The 19,110-nt window shown below is 44.9% G+C and overlaps 1 protein-coding gene across 1 annotated transcript in view; it reads left to right on the top strand.

Annotated features, from left to right (window-relative positions):
• LOC146174306 (uncharacterized) overlaps positions 1-18,842 on the top strand; it is a 74,846-nt gene extending 56,004 nt beyond the window's left edge. Inside the window, exon 3 of the mRNA XM_084584183.1 lies at positions 18,454-18,842. Coding sequence (XP_084440309.1) covers positions 18,454-18,576 — 123 coding nt within the window. The 3' untranslated portion in view covers positions 18,577-18,842. The remainder of the gene's footprint in view (positions 1-18,453) is intronic.
• The last annotated feature ends 268 nt before the right edge of the window (positions 18,843-19,110 follow it).

Here is a 19,110-nt window from a genome sequence, read left to right as displayed (position 1 = left end):
TTTCGCAATGCCTGCATGACCGCCGAGGTTTTCACTCATTCAAATGCTTTTTCACAATCGATTAATGTTATGTATAATGGCTAGTTATATTTCGAGCATCTTTTTATCCCCTGGTTGATGGTATGGATATGATCGATAGCTGAGTAACCTTTCCGAAAACCTGCTTGATCGTTTGCGTGGGTGCAGTCTAATGTTGTCCTGATTGTACTGGCGATTACCTTGCTAATATTTTATACGGAAATGACAGTAAGCTGATTAGTCTGTAATTTTCCAAGTCGTTAGCGTCGCCTATTTTACGAATTAGGAAAATTTTTGCGTTCTTACACGGTTCTGGTACCGGCGATAACACCAGGCACAACGTATACATCGTGGCCAGTTTTTATGGCATGATAGAAAAACTTAGAAAACTAAGAAAACTTAGAAAACTTACAAAAACTTAGAGAAAATAGAAAAACCCGTCCTTCAACAAATTTATAGTTACGCCCTAATATAAGGAGCTAATTTAAGTTTCATCTCCTAACGATATTGTTATAAATAGAGTTTTGTTCTTATAATCCTTAACATTCGTTGTTTATCCTTGCCATACGAACATTCCTTGGTTTTGTGGGCCTTCTATGTCGTAGCCCTTGAATGTGCATTGGTTTCACCATGTTCATAAATAGTTCTTTTGTTTTATCAATAGAGGATCTGAACATGCAAAAACGTAGGAATTCTCTCGTTCCTCACGTTGAAAAAAAAGCCTGTTCATGAATCCTCAATAACAGTATATGAAATATGTATGAAGCAATCAAGTGATATGTGATGACCAACCTGACCAAAGAAAGCAAATCATGATCAACTTTTTATATGAAATTGGAATGAAAGCCTCGATTGATGTGAAAGTCGATATTGAGAAACGCGTTTGGTCCCTGCTAGTATTTATGAAGTAATTACAATCGAGCAGGTTATAATATTTACCACTGCTGTGCTACATGCATAGGGAATACTGTTGATGGTGGTAGCAGAGACCAGGTGAAGTTTTTTTCTTGTTGCCAGTGTTAACTTTCTATGAAGAAATGAAAAATATTAGCGACGCTAGAACATAGAGGTCTGTCAACACAGAAATGTTCCCCAAACTTTAGGGAAAGTAATTAAAGTACGAAAGAACTGAACGCTGAAAGAATTCCTTTGCAGCTACCATTCATTACCTCCTAATACATAATTAGGAGTGTTTGAGTTAGAGTGCGGCATTAGAAGGGTCTCATGATAATTTTGGTACCAGATCTAGTGAATATTGATACAAACTATAGTCGACGACGAAGCGGAGACACTCAGAGGCTAGTTGGTGTAAATGACGCAGTTCGTTGCTAGTTGGCGTAGACGACGAAGTTGGTTGCTTGTAATCGCGCTCGGACCGCTCTTGGACTTCAGTAGTCTTCTAGGCTCAGGGTGTTTCCTGAATCTTGGGCGCAATACCTGTTAAAGTCTGGTGGATGTGCGGGGTACGCTTTCCCACGTTTACACGCTTCAAGACGGATTTGACTCCGGTCCACCAGCGACTCAGTCGCCGTCTCCGCGGACAGTCGCATGAGTTTGGGCCCCTTACCACCCCTACAAGGATGACACAGCCGCAACTCTCGAGCCGCCTCGACATGGCCACTGATCACAGGCTTTCGGCTCCGATCCTCTGCCACCCGCCGCCAATACCACCATCTTTTCACGGCGACGGCTTCGAAGACGCTGAGGATTGGCTGGCGACTTTCGAGCGAGTGGCTCGTTACAACGGCTGGAGGGACGAGCGTAAACTCAGTAATGCTTCCTTTGTCCTAAGAGTCTGCCCGTACATGGTTCAAAAACCACGAGGCCTCCCTTACCACCTGCCAAGCGTTTTGCCGTGAACTTGTGACCACCTTCCCCAACGCCGACCGCTGAGAGAAAGCCGAAACTTCACTTCAGAACAGAAACCAGCGGCGAAATGAAAGTTTGCGCATGTACTGTGAAGACATGACCCGTCTTTTCCAGCGCGCAGACCCCAATATGGCAGAAGAGAAGCTTCGCCACCTCATGAGTGTAGTTAAGCAGGAGCTTTTTGCGGGCCTCGTTCGAAGCCACCGAGTACCGTTGCTGAATTCCTCGCGGAGGCAACGACCAGGTTAACTACGCTCCAACAATGGGCCTGGCAGTACAACCGAGATGTCCGCAGCCTGGCCCCAGAAGTTTTTTCGTTTTGCGATGGAGGTATTGCGGACGTCTTACATGACCTCATTCGGTCGGTTGTTCGGGAGGAACTCCAATGTTTTCGTCTGCCTCAGATTGCGCCCATGATATCACTGACGGAAGCCGTCAGAGATGAAGTACGCCAGGCTGCGCATGAATTCCCGGTCACCAAAGTAATGCAGCGATTCGACGACATGCCCACGCACACATCCGTTGGTCGTCAGGCAGCTGCCTACGACCCTGTCGGTACCATGCCTCCACGGTTCGGCGACAAACGAACGTACGCATCCGGTGCACGTCAAGCAGCTGCCTGCGGTCCTATTCACCGGACACCTATGGCAGGTTAGTCCATATGACACATCGGTTCAAGCTGTGGCGCCTGTTCCTCGTCCTTCGAAGTCGGACGTGTGACGTACACGGGACCGCAGTCCAATCTGCTACCACTGTGGGGAGGCCGGTCACCTCTACCGTGCATGCCCCTATCACCGAGTGGGACTACGCGGCTTCGAACCGGATGCGCCCTGTCCAGGAAACCGCTAATGCTCACTCGAAATTGAAGCTCAGCTGTCGGCCTGTCAAAGCCATTGAAGATACGGACGCTATGAATCTAGATCTTCATCTCCGCTGCGGTACCGTTGCCCAAGCCCTCGCAGAGACGCCAGCTATACTGAGCGGCGTTCTCCCAGTTGGCGACGGGAGAACTAATCCCAGCTGTCTCCGGAGGCAACGGCGCTGCTGTCGGGAATACTAAGATTCTCCGCCGCCGATACACTGATACGCTGAATTCTCATAAGGGCAGGGTAGCGACAGTATCCGACGCGCTACTTCTGATTTGTGTGTGTCAATTAAGGGAACTGACGCAATCGCTTTACTTGATAATGGTGCAGACTATTCAGTGATGTGCCGCGCCCTCTCCTAGGAATTGAGCAACGTTTTGATGCTATGGTTGCGCCCTAGCATTCGCACGGCTGGAGGTCATCTCATTAGTCCGGCTGGAAGGTGCACAGCCCGAATCGGCATCCGCGGTTTTGTCTACGTCGGTGCATTCGTCGTCTTGTGCGACGGTTCGAGAGATTTCATCCTGGTCCTCGACGTTCTGCAGGCAAACGGTGCTCTGATCGATCTACACGAGGCACGAGTCACATTCTCGACTAAACGGACAGTGGCACGCTTCGACACCCAAGATCCCTGCATCCATTCTCTGCGTATAGTGGAGAATAATGTCATGGTGCCACCATGGTGCAATGTCCTGGTGCGCATGCAGAATGGCCTATTTCGTGACTTGAAGAGCATGGCGGAGGGCCTATCCTGCTGCTTTTTGAGAGGGGTCTCATCGTTGCCCGAAGTTTTGTCCACCTACGGGATGGCTGCACTACCGTTCTGCTCACCAACTTAGCAAACAAATTTCAGCACCTCGTCAAAGGCACGGTGATCTCCTTTCTCCAAGACATCGCGGAGTGCCCATATTTGTGTGCCGTGGAAGGAGCCCTTCAAGACGATACTGGACCGCGTCACGTTTTGCCACCATTCGAAATAAACACCGAATTATCGCTGGCTCAGAAGGATCTCCTTTCGGCTGTCTTGGCGGGTTTTGCAGACTGCTTTGCCACATCTTCCAGAATGGGCCAAACTGCTGTCGCCAAGCACCGTATAATTACAAATATGAGACCACGCGCCCCGTATGCCAACGGCTATACCGTGTTTCTCCGACAGAACGAGCAGCAATTCAGAGATAGGTCACCGAAATGCTTCCCGACGATGTCCTTCAGCCATCTACAAGCCCGTGAGCTTCGCCGGTTGTTCTCGTCTGAGAGAAAGACAACCCTCAGCGGTTCTGTGTCGTTTACAAAAGCGCAACCTCGTCACTGAAAAGGACGTTTATCCGCTTTCTCGCAAAGATGACGTACTAGATCGACTGCGACATGCCCGATACTTATCGTCGCTGGACCTAAAAAGTGGGTACTGGCAAATAGAGGTGGATGAGAGAGACCGGGAGAAGATGGCTTTCGTAACACGCGACGGCTTTTATGAGGTGCTACTGTTCGTTGCTACTGTTCGGCATATGCTTGGCACCGGCCACGTTCCAAGGCATGATGGACACCGTTCTGTCCGGTTTAAATGGTAGTCGTTTCTGGTTTACCTGGATGATGTCGTCATATTTTCCACTATTTCGATCAACACCTAGAACCGTTACGTCTTGTGTTAAATGCTCTTCTAGACGCCAACCTGACAATCAAACCGGAGAAATGTCACATTGCCTTTGAGGAACTGCGCTTCCCTTATCCGTAGTCAGCGCAAAAGATCCTGAAAAGATTGCAGCCGTTTCTCATTTTCCGTGACCGACTAAGAAAAAAGCTGTTCGACAATTCTTAGGTTTGTGCTCATATTACAGATGCTTTGTACGAGACTTCCAGCACATCACGAATCCGTTAACCGCACTGACTAGAGATAACACGTCGTTCCTGTGGGGAAGTGAATAAGAGGTTTCTTTCCTTGAGTTTCGCAGCCGCCTACAGAATCCCTCGATACTCGGCCATTTTGATGAAAACGCCACAACTGACGGCCCCACTGATGCCAGCAACGTTGGAGGTGGTGCAGTACTAAATCTTCCGATAGACGGTATACAACGCGTTATCGCTTACGCGAGCCAAACACGTACCCGCTCCGAAGCCAAGTATTCAACAACTGAGAAAGAATTTTTGGTGGTAATAAGGGCCCTCGCCAAGTTCCGACCATACCCCTTCGGCCGACCTTTTCGTATTATAAGCGACCAACATTCATTATGCTGGCTAGCGAGCCTCAAAGACCCTTCATGTCGATTGGCTAGATGAAGCCTTAGATTACAAGAGTATGACGTAACCGTTCTTAACAAATCGGTACGGAAGCATCAGGAAGCGCTCGCCTATCGCCATATGTCCTGACGAAACGGCCGACGATTTTTCCTTTCTGAGGGCTATAAGTACAACCAAAATGTCGCAATTTCTGATGTTTGACCCAGAGTTAGCGCCGCTCGTCGACTACTTGCAGTGCGCCGACGCCCGTATCCCCCGTGTTTTTAATCGTGGGCTTCAAATGTTCACTCTGCGTGGTAACGTGCTCTACAAGCGAAATGTTTCTAACAATGAAAAGACGTTTCTCCTTGTTGTGCCCTCCGAGCTGCGCCCAGATACAGTGTGCGCCTGTCATGATGAAACCACAGCTGGCCACATTTGGGTAAGCCGTACACTTCCACAAATTCGGCAAAAGTATTATTGGCCTAAGTTACTTTCATCGGTGCAATCCTATGTACCCTCATGTGACTGCCAACGTCGAAAGTCTCCGCTATAGAAACCCGCAGGATCTCTTCAACCTCTTGCTCCGACAAAGAATCCTTTTCATCAAGTGGGCATGGACCTTCTCGGACCTTTTCCGATTCTGACAACCATTGGGTAGTCGTCGCAACCGACTATCTAACACGGTACGCAGATACCGCGTTCCTTTGTGAAGGTAGTGCAGCCGAAGTGGTGTAGTTATTCGTCCATAACATCATCCTACGTCATGGCGTCCGTCCCCCCCCCCCTACCCGTGGTAATCACTGATCGTGGAACAGCTTTGACGGCTCGCCTAACCAGGTTGGTCATGACTCTGACTCACACTAGCCATTGACGTGCGACGGCGTATCACGCTCAGACCAACCGGCTGGTGGGGCGCCTCAATCACTCCCTCACCGACATGATTTCTATGTACGTGGACGAAGAACATCGCACCTGGGATGTAATTTTGCCGTATGTAACTTTCGCATACAATACTACCACTCAAGAGACGATGCGACTAACACCGTTCCAGCTTGTCTTCGGTCGCCAAGTGAGTACGCTGTTGGACGCCATGATATCAGTTGCTCCTACTTGCGGCTCTGAAGCCGAATGTGACGCGGACATCTTTGTTCAGCGTGCTGAGGAAGCGCGGCAACTAGCACACCTCCGCATCCACTGACAAGAGGCGAATGACGCTGCTCGGTATCATCATCATCGTCTGCCTGACTATACCCACTGCAGGGCGAAGGCTTCTCCCATATTTTTCCGCTTAACCCGGTTGTGTGCTAGCTGCATCCACTTGACCCCTGCGAACTTCTTAACTTCATCCACCCACCTAACTTTCTGCCTCCCTCTGCTACGCTTTCCTTCCCTTGGAGTCCAGTTTGTTACCCTAAGCGACCATCGGTTATCCTCTCTTCGCACTACATGTCCTGCCCATGCCCACCATGCTGTTCGGTATAACCTCGGCCGAAGAATCGTCCTGAGCCGGGCGACTTCTTGTGGGGTGGACACCTGATCGTCATCGTGGCCTATCTGAAAGGCTACTACGCCGATACTTCGGCCCTTACGAGATTGTCCGCCGCATAAGCGACGTCACCTACACCGTTGTTCCTGAAGCCTCAGCTTCATCTGGAAGTTGACAGCGCCCTAATGTTGTGTACGTGGTTTGGCTGAAGCCCTATAACGATCGTACATGACTGAACTTTTAGCCCACGCAGCTGGGTCCTTGCGACACTTTTGTGTACTCTTTCGCTAACTTCTTCCTACAAGTGTGTGTCCTCCTCTTCCTGGTCCGTCGTCTGCTATAGCGCTCTTTCTGTGGCAATGAATAACCAACTCGCCCAGCAACATACCCTGTCCTACAAGCACCGCGTCGCATCGAGTCGATGCTACAGAGGAGGGACAGATATACAAACTGTAGTCGATGACCAAGAGGCGACACTCAGTGGCTAGTTGGCGTAGATGGCGAAGTTGGTTGCTACATGGCGTAGACGACAAGTTGGTTGCCTGTAATCGCGCTCGGACCGCTCGTGGACTTCAACACTCTTCTATGCTCAGGGCGTTACCTGGACTTTCGGCGCAATGCCTTTTGTATATGATTAAATCAAACTGAAAGACAAACATCCTAAGAATTGCGCATATTTCATTGTTTTCTTCATAGGGATTGTGGATTGAGAAGCAAGATTGACGCTACATTTTTTGCCGAAAAGCTACTGATATGGACAAGTACAAATAAATCGGGAGCCATACGGAACCAGATTGGAATTATCATGAGGCGTACGCAGCTGAGCTTACCTTCTGAACTTCATTGATGCAAGCAATCCAGACGCGTTTTCATGCTTCTAAGTAAAAAATATGTATGTTCCTTGTTTACGCAAACTTCCCCTATTTATTTTTTTCATGCAACAGCGATACCAATTAGCTTCTTTAAAAGCGGTCCCGTGTGTGCACTTGATAGAAAGGATATTCTTCGAGGGACCCAAGATCGCTTGTGCCGATTCATGGTTGTATGGAGGTTTTCAAGAATTCCGATCTTTTAAAAAAATTAAGGACAATGCTCATTGAACAGGAATATAATGGCACACTTCAAAGTCGTCGGATGAAGGCACCATAATCAAAAGTTAGGAGATCTTCTTGATAACCTGTGAAATGGTTTCCTCTTTGCTTGATGCCCGTTCAGTGGTTTGAACGTTAGCTTCTGCAATACTGTTCTAAACACTTGAGCTTCGGGTCAAACATGGTCATTTGTCTCTATACAGAATGGCGCTTAGAGGTCAACTCAGTTTTACGAGTCGTTAAGAATTTGTGTGCCCATTTCCGCTCAGCAGACTCAGTGACCATGTTGTCATACTGCTTGCTACAGTAGTCTGTATTTTATGTAACTTCTCACCGACAGTCAAGCCCAAGAATACTTCATAATGCCACAGTCTATATCGTAAATACTTTTTTTAACACTTAAGATACTCCGTAATTCATAAGGGGTGCTTCAAAATACCGCATCGTGATACGTTTCGCGTCTCTTCCATCAAAACGCACTGATCCCTGGAATTTGGATCGACTATTGCAGAGATTTTTGGGTGCCAAGTGCTGAAACGCTTGCAATTTTGACAAGGTATGCACTGCTGCCGAGTCCCGTCCGTAGTTCAATAGCTATATAACAATGATCTAGGTGCCGGGTCAAACCGATTAGTGCAGGCACAGAAAACCTGCAAGGCCTGCGATTCTGAAGACGCTGAGTGAGATGGGACGCACGTCTGCTTCCATAGGAAAAAAAAACTCGTTTTGGGAGCTCGGTTTGATGAATGTCGGGTTTTTGGGTAAACATGACGAGGCCTTTAGCGACTCTGGCAAGATGTGCACTGCCAATGTAACTTTTTTTATTTTTCTCTGATTGAAGTTTTTACTCCAAAGCTTCGTGGTGGTTCCCACTGCATTCACTTGTGGACAGTGAACGAACCAAAACTGCAATCGATTTGAAAGGCAAAGGTGCCATATTTGCGTTTCGTAAAATCTGTAGACCCAGAAAGCTTTTTTGTACCTTGTCTTGGGGCCAATCGACAAAGAAGGATATATTAGTAATCTCTTTTTTAAGGTCCCCATATGGTTGTAAAAACATCAAAAGATTGCATCGACGGTGATGACGGTAGCACTGGTATAAAAAGTACAGGCGTGGACACTTTGCTTATGTCATAAATTGCTACATGTCTATTTGGCAACATTTCAATGCAGTAGCTTTAAGGCACCGTTTATTGAAAAATACAGTTCTGCGGCATTTGCTGGCCTCGTGAGAAAAATGACAAACCTGGCTCTGGCCAATGATTATGAGGGCGTGACATGATCTGGTACTGATTAGTCGGATGCTGTGGTATGTTTTGACACCATATAACATCGTGATGGCGAGAGCTACCAACTCTGGTGTCTGCGGCTGGATGGGTATTGTGTACACTGGGACCCTTTAAACACGTGTCAGACACGCTGCCCTCATGTTTCGCAGGTACGATTGTGAAAACGGGGCTTGATATCTATGCAGGGTGGTTTCGCTGGTAAAAGGGTAACACAGAGATGTATTATGCTGAATAATATAAACATATTAGATGCAAAAGTTTTGAATTCGCAAGCAAAATGTGTGGAAATGAACGAGGTTCTTTAGCAGAGCAGCAGGCGGGAGCCTTTATTTTTTTCGTGCCGCATTCTTGCAGGCAGAAGGTATTATCCTGAATATTGTTACTGCGTATTTCATTTCTGCAGTCCACTCCCAAAATGAAACTTCCGTGTTAACAAATCAGGAGAAAGGTTTAGATTCTGTAACGTTGATATTCATTTCCACTTCATCTTTTTTACCTACTTCCAAAAATAACAGAATGAAATAGCACGCGCATCTGATCTGCAGCGACGTTGGAGAGTTTTTACTCGTTACGCATCTTTGTAATTCTTTCAGCTCATCTCTTATCTCTCAGTTCATTGCTCTTGCATAATAATTTCTTTTTCAGTCGGATATTACTGGCAACATCATAAAAGGAACCAACTACTATGGGAGTGAGGCTGGAGAGGCACTGCATGCCCTGTACACCTCGTGCGTCAGGGAGATATGGCAGCACGACAGGATGATCAGGGACATCACGGCAGCTGTGCTGGAAATCACGAATGCTACCAGTCACATGAGCGGCGCAGACCTCCTCCGTTTAGCAGTCGCTGTGAACAAGCGCTACGGCCTGACCTTCCTCTTTGAAATACGTACAACTGCTGGTGACGCAAGGCATATCAGTTTCCACAGAAGAAAGTATCGTATCCGTGACTACCGGGAGTCCTGTAATGCGTCTTGCTACGTCCATGCTTTATCCATCCTAAACGGGCATTTCGGCACCAACTACAGCGCACTGGACGTCAAAAAGTGGGAAGAACAATTTCTCGCAAGCAATCGGGAATGGTCACCAATGTCATTGCGAGAGATAAGAGAAGTCTTCGGTAATCTGGAAGCCTCACAGCTCAAAGCTATTTTCCGAGAGTTCCTTATCGACGTTGGTACCATCAAAACACTAAATGTAATGTCTAAAGCAAGCTTTCTGGAGGATATTCGACTCCTAACCAATGCAAGCAACCAGCCCCTGTCGGTGTTATACAAGATGGTCCTTCTGGCTATGGATGCCATGAGCTACATTCAAGGGGGCAAACGTCTGAATTCACCAACAGTCACTAGCGAGATGATCTGCAACAATCACGTGTACCGTAGCGCCCAGCTATGGCGCGTTACGTATGTGGCAGCTCTCGAAACTCCCAACAAAGACCGCCAGCTTCATAATATCTTCGAGGCCACTCGAAAAGTCATTTCGAACTATGCCCCATTCCGGAATCTGTTCGCGGCCGGAAACGACACGGAACGTTTCCTGGCCACGATAAAAAACTTCTCTCTCATGCTGCCAGCCGAGCTTATTTTGCGAGAGCCGGCCGTACCCCTTATTCCTAAGCAGGGTTTCGTCCGGAACCTGTTCATGGTACTGAATTACGAGTTTCACTCTAAAATGCAGAAGGTGCGAAAAGGTTTGCCTCCCCTTCGAGATGATGGCAAGGACGAAGTCAAGGAACGCATGTTTTTGATAAACGACACGACTTTCTACGTCTCATCACTTGGATACGGCTGGCTGAGTTCTGGTACTACCGACCCGATGCTTACCGACGCAGCGGTGTTTGTGACACGCTTGGCTGCCTTGCTATCGGGAAGAGTTCTCAGCAGGAATACCTGGTCTCGAAAGACGAAGAAGGCACTGAAATATTACAGGTAATGTGTATATAAGAACGTGGTTATCTACTAAAGAAATGAACCCAGCGCAAAAATTGGGGTCCCACGCCTGAATGCCGCGTAATCGGCTGCTCCTTCTGTCGGATGCAATATCAAGCATATGGCAATCCTAAATAGGTGCACAAGGAAGAATAGCTAGGGAATATTTGGTTTCGGAGGCGGTGATGTACAGAACAAGTATGTTTACAAGCAGCTTGTCTACGACTGCTTTTTAACGGAATGTTTACCCGGGAAAAACGTTTTTCAGCTCTTGCACCTGGAGCCAAATTTAACCTCGCGGGGTGATAACCTAGGGCACGCATTTGCTGTGAAAGCAATGGAGTTAGCACGTTCATAAGCTGACGAGTAAATGAGGCTTCCGATTTGCCTGCCTCTTTTTCGTTTCTTCTAATTTCGCAGTGTAGACTTCTGAAGATAGCTCCAAGACTTCAAAATATTGACAGAAAATAAACATTCCTTAGGGACATAATAATGGAGGTTTTCATTCTATGCCCTCAAGCTAGAAGCAGGCATGTGCATAAAATAAGCTGTTTAGACGTAGGCACGCAATGATTGCATCCGACACATGCTCCGATGATGATGCATGTTGGCCATCTAAGCATGGCTTCCATAGTAATGTTCTTGGTATTATAATGCTGCCGTACCCACGAGGTGGTGTTGTCTATATATGGGGTCATTTTTCTGTTGCTTTCATGCTTAGTCTTTCTGGAGCTGTGAAAAAAAAAAAATACGGGACTACTGACATTTTGAGATGTGGAAGGAATCGTTTCAGAGTCATAAGGCAATTTTATCTAAACATATAGCGTTCCAAGAGAAACAAGAATCCTAGACAAACAGAATCGACTGTACGCTATCCTAACTAGAGTACATACAGCTAATGAAACCCGTACCAGAGTAAAAACCTTGAAACCAGCATTACAGCTGCTGTGCTGTGAGTTTTGGTTAGCTCGAAATTGTCGACGAATTGGGCAACCGTTCCAGTCCAAATAATATTATGAGGGGAATCGCAAAGGAAGATGAGGAGCATCAGGCGTCCCTAATGAGTAAGCTAGAGGATTAGATATTTGACTCTACTTTACGAGTGAATATGAATTGTATAGAAAGTCATCGCAGATTAGGTAATAAATTTGGCGGGACTGATCCAGTCATCCTGAGGGTTGCAGACTGCAGGAAAAAAATAAAAAGCTTGCAAAAACACAAGCTTAAAATTTCCATAAACGTAGAAGCGAGGCTTTGTTTGAAAGACTGGGGGGGGGGGGGGGGGAATAAGGAAACGCTGTGGAACTCGGCAATTGAACAACAGCAAGAACTAATGTGAAGCTTAATGCATTCTTTACGTGTAGTACGAAACGCGAAGAATGGAAGAAAGAGTGACGATAAATTACGTATGGAGGGAGACCATCTGAGCTTCAATATATTAAATATAAATGCGGCAAATATAGCTAAATAAGACGCACATGCTAGAAGCTCTAGTTATATATCGGGAACCTGACATTGTAGCCATTACTGAAATTTGGTTGTATAAAAATGTTTTCGATAATAAAATTGTGCCACCTGGCTACGTGTTAGGAAAGATTGAGTTGGAAGAGGCGGAGGTGATGCCCTCATGGTCAAGCTTAACATCGGTGTGTTTCATTTAGATGGCCCAGACAATATAGAGGTTGTCCGGATTAGAACAAAACTAAACAATCACACCGTCAACATAGGGGTACATAATCCCTCGTAGAACACATCGCAAAGCTGGTATGATGTATGGAAAAGAATATGAATGAACAAGATAGCATAATGTTATTAGGTAACTTTAACCTTCTGGCTACTGATTGGGAATCCTATGGGCTTGGAGATGCGGATATTATTTGTTCTGAGGCGTTTCTGCAAGTGATATTTCCGTTTAATGTAACACAACTAGTCCATGATTTTACGAGGTTATGTGCAACTATGTCTCCAGCACTTGATCTCGATCTATTATCCAGTGCACTTACGATGTGCTTGAATGAATAATTCCTGATCATGGTCATTTTGTGCATATAAAATTTCCCCTTAAAGCTTGCGCCAGAGGTCAACTACACAGCATGAAAAATTCCAAGGTACTGATAATGTTACGCTTTTGAATTATCTTGAAAGGTGGTTTGATTATTTCTTGCCTCCCTTTGAGCAAAATGGTAGCGCTGATCCAGTGCGATTTCTTTACTAAAACAACAATACATTCTATTACGGGGTTCATACCGAATGTCTAAAATATAAACCGAAAAATACCTCGGATTGCCAGAGAAAGAATTCAGCTCGTACGGAGGATCAGTATGAAAGCAAATGCGTTTTCTAGAGATCTATATGCCAAAAACCTGACAGCACTTCAAACTATGTGATGGGAATTAAATTGTCATATGAAGAAATCAAGACGCAGATTAGTTAGTGTGAGATTGAGAAAATTCTATGAAGCACCAAACTAAAACTGGAGGTTTGTCATCCTACAAGAAAAAGCGAAATTAAATGATGAAACACTTAGTCAAGACTGTGTGCAAAATTTTAATTCCTTTTTTCTCCGCTGCTTTCACCAAAGGTGTTGGCACATTTTTCAGTTTTTACAGCTACTCACAGCGCACTTGAGCAACGGAAGTAGCGATCAATGAGGAAGGAGCCTGGAATATTATCTTGAACATAACTTTAAGAAATCCCTTGATCGAGATAGCGTACAAAATTTGTTCCCTAATAGGTATGCAGAGTGGGTCACTGAATTTCTGACCAAAATATTTAAATCGTCACTTACGCAATGCAAATTTCCTGGTCTGGAAACTAGCCCCAAATTTCCAGTTTACAAAAACGGCAGAACCTCAGTCGTAACTATAGACCCATATTTCTCATAAACACAAGCTCCAACCTCCAACACAAGCACAAATTCTGCAAATATATTTCACATTATCTTGAAATTTGTCGCTTATTGTTAACAGCGAACATGGGTTTCGTAAGGGCTTGTCGACAGTAACGCAGCTTGTTCTAGTGATTCATCATCTTTCACAAACAATAAGCTGCCTAGGTGATTCAATTTTTTAGACTTCGCGGAAGCATTTGATTAGCTAGCGCATTCGAAACTCTTACAGAGAATCAATGAAACAATTAAAAATACTATTATCAATAAACGGTTTAAATCATACCTCGACCCTGGCGAGCAGTATGTTCACATAGGTGAAGGTAAGTCGAGTTGCGAGCCATTTCTGTCCGAGTAGCACAATTAGGTTTATTGAGGCCTGTTTTATTTATTGTTGATTTTCCGAGTGATACTGCCATTCATTTAATGTTATTTGCTGATGACCTTGTTATATATAACATAATTTAAACTCTATGGGAAACAGTAATGAAAGTGTGTACTAAATGACCAATGAAGTTAAACCATGTGAAAGCGACCTGCAGGACTATATCAAGAAAGGTCATAATCCTGAATTTATAAACATTTTATTGGTGAATATGAAGTCAAGAGGATAACAAAAGTAAATATTTAGTTTAAATATTTACAGGAGACCTGGAGTGGTACGCGCATATTAATTAGGTGAGCAGTAGGGCAAATAAAATTCTATGCGGCCTCAGGAGAGGACGGTATTCTACGACCCCTTAAATTAAAAGACTGCATAATAAATGCTAGTAAGACCAACTTTTGTATATGTAAAAATAATATTGGACCCTTGCACTGCAACTGATCCTCATAAATTTAACTGAGTTCTGCGGCCGGCTTCTAGATACATATTTAGCAAATACCAGCATGTGCATTCTCCAAGTGAATTATGCAATCGTGCAAACCTAACCACTCCAGAACTACGCACCAGACAGACTGAAAATCTTCATTCTAAATATCCACGCCCAGGTTGAAGAATGTATGGGCACACTATGGAGCATCGCGGATCCACGCTACAGACATAGGCACAGTTATATATACAGCCAACGGTTGCTCACAACGATGCATTCAAATGCAGCTTTTCACCACGAGTATTTAATGAGTGGAATGCCCTACAGAGTCTGCCGTGAAGTGTTTCTTTATAAGCTGCTTTGCAGAGTGGTTGGAAACTCACCTTTTCTAAATAGCCAGAATCCAAATATTTTTTTGTTTTCTCTCTTTGTGAAATGCATCGAGCGAGTGTTCTGCAGCGCATGCAAAGTTTTTTATGCGTATAAACCATAAGATGGTCTCTTTTTGTCGCACGTTTTTTGACTGCACCATTTTGTATGTGTATGCCAATCCACTCCTGTATTGACCCTGCCCAGTTCTTACGGAATAACAAAGGCACAAAAAGCAAACAAACCCAAACAAATGGAATTTGAAACAAACGAATCCCAATTTGAAACGCTCCCTCCAACCACCGAAGAGCTCTATATGGATCTTGGTTTTCACGCACCACCATACTGCAGGAACAGCTTTCTTATCCTATTGGAGACGATTTATTAGCCTTAAAACCAGTTTGGACTCTTGGTATGCACTGAAGAGCCGAGCATGATACCGGCTGAGAGTTTCTATTTTCTACAGGACCAGTCGCTACCACAAGCCATTGTAAAGATGTAACACAAACAAATGGACTTTGAAACAAACGAATCCCAATTTGAAACGCTTCCTACACCCACCGAAGAGCTCTGTATGGATCTTGGTTTTCACGCCACACCATACTGCAGGAACAGCTTTGACAGCATAAATGACAATGCAATGACAAAATAGCACATTACGTCTCTTGATCCAGCTTGTCCCATTTGAGACGATTTATTAGCCTTAAAACCACATTTTGGGTTAACACTCTTCGTATGCACTGAGGAACCGATCACGATACTGGCTGAGATTTTCTATTCTCTCCAGGACCAGTCGCTACCACAAACCATTGTAAAGATGTATGCGGCAGTCACACTTAACGAGACAATGTTCACGTTGTACGAAAATTAGATGTCGGCAGCCGTCCGTCGGCTTTGGAGTTGTGATCGAACAACGACGGGCATGACACCGGCAGGTGGTAGCTGGTCGCTGACATGGTGGAACACTAATTAGTGGATATAAGGGTTGCCTGACATTGTGTTTGGCACGAGCCGGCAACTCGTGAACTTTCTTTCACATGGAAGGATGGCATCATAGTCAGTCTTACAGAACCCTCGCATTCACATTACCGCGAGTCCACGTAGAAAAGTTCCAACGGCTTGGTTGGAGGGGGTCTTCATTGTGGGCTTGTAGCCTACGCAATCGCGTCATATGCTTAAAAGCGGAGATTAAGCGTCCCCGTAATTTCTTAACGTACTACATTTCCTCTGTTTTATGCAACTTCTAGTTCAACTTGGCACATATTGGGCTGATATCCAATGTTCTACGGTTCCCCTGTTATATAAAAAAATATATCGTTTTTCTTTTAGCCTAACTTGTCCTTTCTGTCACTCACATTTATGATTTCCTCTCCCTCTGCTTACAATCCCTTTAATTCCAACGCCCCAATTTAGGTTGCCTATGATGAATAGATAGCAGATACTAAGACTGGCAAACACCTTTTTACTTCCGTTTTTGTTTTATCTGAATAAAAACCACTTACTACAACTAGTACTTCAAAAGGTCACATGTAATTTTTATGATGATGGCGTTAAAATGCAGTTCGTGTTCAGACCTAATAAAAAAGGGCTTTTAAAATTTAGCTTCACATTAAATGCATCCCCCTTCAATGCGTAGCGCATTCTGTTCAGTCTTACAGACGAGGTTATTCGTTACCTGCATTGTCGTAGCGTTCTGTTACTAACATGCTGGCAGCATTCTTCTAGGCGGACAAAAGATTCTTAACCTGGCTGCAAAGGTGGCTATCTGGCAGTTACGTTTACTGAGATAATGCAAGCAAGACAAATCAAATTCAAAGAAGAAGTGAGCGTAGCAAGATAACACAGCGAAAACATTTTCGAAGCATTGTGATGTGATGCGTCTATACAATCGGAGCTTAAGAAGTGATGTCTTGGGCAAAGTAGGTGGGGGGGGGGGGCTCTGTGGTCTAGTGAATCATCATAAAACTGCCTGTGCACTTTGAGGTAGATTTGAAAGTGTTGAAATGTACGGAGTGTATATGATATGTGTATTGTTGCTGATATTGTGGGTGATTGGTAGACAGACCGATTAGGCGGTAGAGATTGGTAATTTGTGAATGAAACTTCCGTGTTGTAGACAATGTCTTGCGTTTGGTCTTCAATATGAAAATATGTAATGACGTGCCCTGCTGTTGTGGCGCAGTGGTTACGGTGCTTTACTGTTGTGACCAAGGATGTGAGATCGAATCCTGGCCGCGGCTGTCGATTTTACGATGCAGAGAAAAGCAAGGCTCCCACGTGCTGCGTGATATCAGTACACGTTAAGAGCCCAAAATGGTCTAAATTTGTGCAGCTATCTGCTAATAAATCTCTCATAGCCTGAGACGCTCTAGGAATTTAAACCTCATCACAAAAACTAGATCAATGTTTTAAGACCATTGTCTAGTACTAGTCAGACAACGTCGTTTGACATTTTCCCAGATGCGTAAAATAGTTGGAGCATCTTTTGAGGATGTTACTTGTCACTATGATGGTCCCCAACGATCATGCAGAATTCATGAGACAGGTGCCCGAAAGGTGCAGTACAACGTTCGGTATAATGATATTATGCGGTTGAAGCGAAGTCTGTAAGCCGTAGTGCGAATGTTAGAAACTGAAGTGGCGCCTTCAGTGGGCGGAACGCTGGGCTGAACCTCAGCCATTCCATAAAGCCGAAGATCTTCAGCCAAACCTCAATGTCTCATACCATTCATCAAAGAAGCAGGTGTGATCAGTGTAGCTCTAGAGTAGCAAAAACTGATGCAATAAATGCGCACATTTTCTCGTGTCTTTCGGAATATTTGTAGGGTCGAAAATTGAGCAAGGTGCCTGTGTTCACTGCAGAGCTAGATCGAAGAGGTTGTATTCTGGAAAAAAAGAGATAATTGGGTATTAAAGGGTCCGGTGAGAGAAGAACTGTTACAGGTACTGTATACCCCAAGCATCACAACGCTCCAGATTTGGATGGCTTCAGTCGAAGGAATTGCGGTTACTGTGCCAGTAAATCGCGACTCTCGAGCATAGAATGCAGTCAGTGCAACGGATCGATACGAGTTGTTAGCAGCAGTGAGCGACGCCACCCAGTAAGGTTATGAATGTAACGCGTTCTGCGCTGCACCGATTGATGCATTTTAACAGTCGACAAGCCCACATCACAAGCGTGGTATTTTTTAAATGCGGAATAAATCGCCGAAATTGTTTAGGCCGCAGCGAAAGGGTATTCACGTTTGACAATATATTAAGGGTGATACGACAGTCGTTATCAGCCAGCCGTAAATATCTAACGGATGAAGCCATGCATTTCTTTACTTTCATTGGCTCTTCATTTTTTGTTAACCTTCAACACTGCTATAAATTATTTAAACGTTGTCTTGAAGCACTAAAGAAATTAGTAAATATATAGTGGTTTATTCATGAATCATATAATGTCCAGGACTGAGCGCTATTTACGGAAGTAATTTTGAGGTTTCCAGATTGCCTAGTACGTTTATTGCAACAACAATCAGCAACATCCTTTTTACAGTTAGCGGAACATACATAAACGCGAAACAGACATGCAAACAGTACGTGCCAGCAAATCATACAACGCTTCCAATGCAGGGCCTGCGTAATGAACTCATCCTCCGCAACGCTTCAAGAATATCAGCATCGATTAGTGGAGGTGTACAAGCATGGGCTGCGTGTCGCCGCTCTTGTCGGGGCTGCAGGCACCGGCACTGCTGAGGCCATCACACCGGCATCTGCAAGACCCAGCTGGTACACCGTGCAGAGTGCCTGGAGCCTCTTCCGGATGTCCGAAGCGCAATTTTTCTACGCTCGCTTTGCCTACTATCATTGCGCCTTTTTAGATGGAGCAGTATTGAATGAGGTTGTCAAGGCAAATGATGATTTTTCTACAGCGTTCCAGTGTCCACGCAGCAAGCAAATGAACAATCAAGGCGACTGCCTTAATATTATTGCCCAAAATCGGGATTTCAGAATGATGTAAATAGGCCGCTTCATATGTGCTTCCGTCGTTTTTAGTTCTCCCACGTTTTTGGTGGGGCCATTTACGTTATTGTGTCCATGTTTTCGACATGCTTTTCCTGTACTTTACTTTCTTTAAATGGAGCTTGGACAATCAGGTACATCGACGCATATTATCTTGATACTTTTTTTCCTTTCTTACGGGGTGGTTCCCTAATATTAGCATTTACAACTAATAGCAAGAGTTTGCATTTTGGATTATGTACTCTGTTTTCTAACAACAGTATATAT

This window comes from Amblyomma maculatum, chromosome 11 (assembly GCF_055883805.1).
Source record: "Amblyomma maculatum isolate TAMU_Amacu chromosome 11, ASM5588380v1, whole genome shotgun sequence".
NCBI lineage: Eukaryota > Metazoa > Arthropoda > Arachnida > Ixodida > Ixodidae > Amblyomma > Amblyomma maculatum.
Note: the sequence above shows the minus strand (reverse complement) of the source record. Positions and strands in the feature narration are given on the sequence as shown.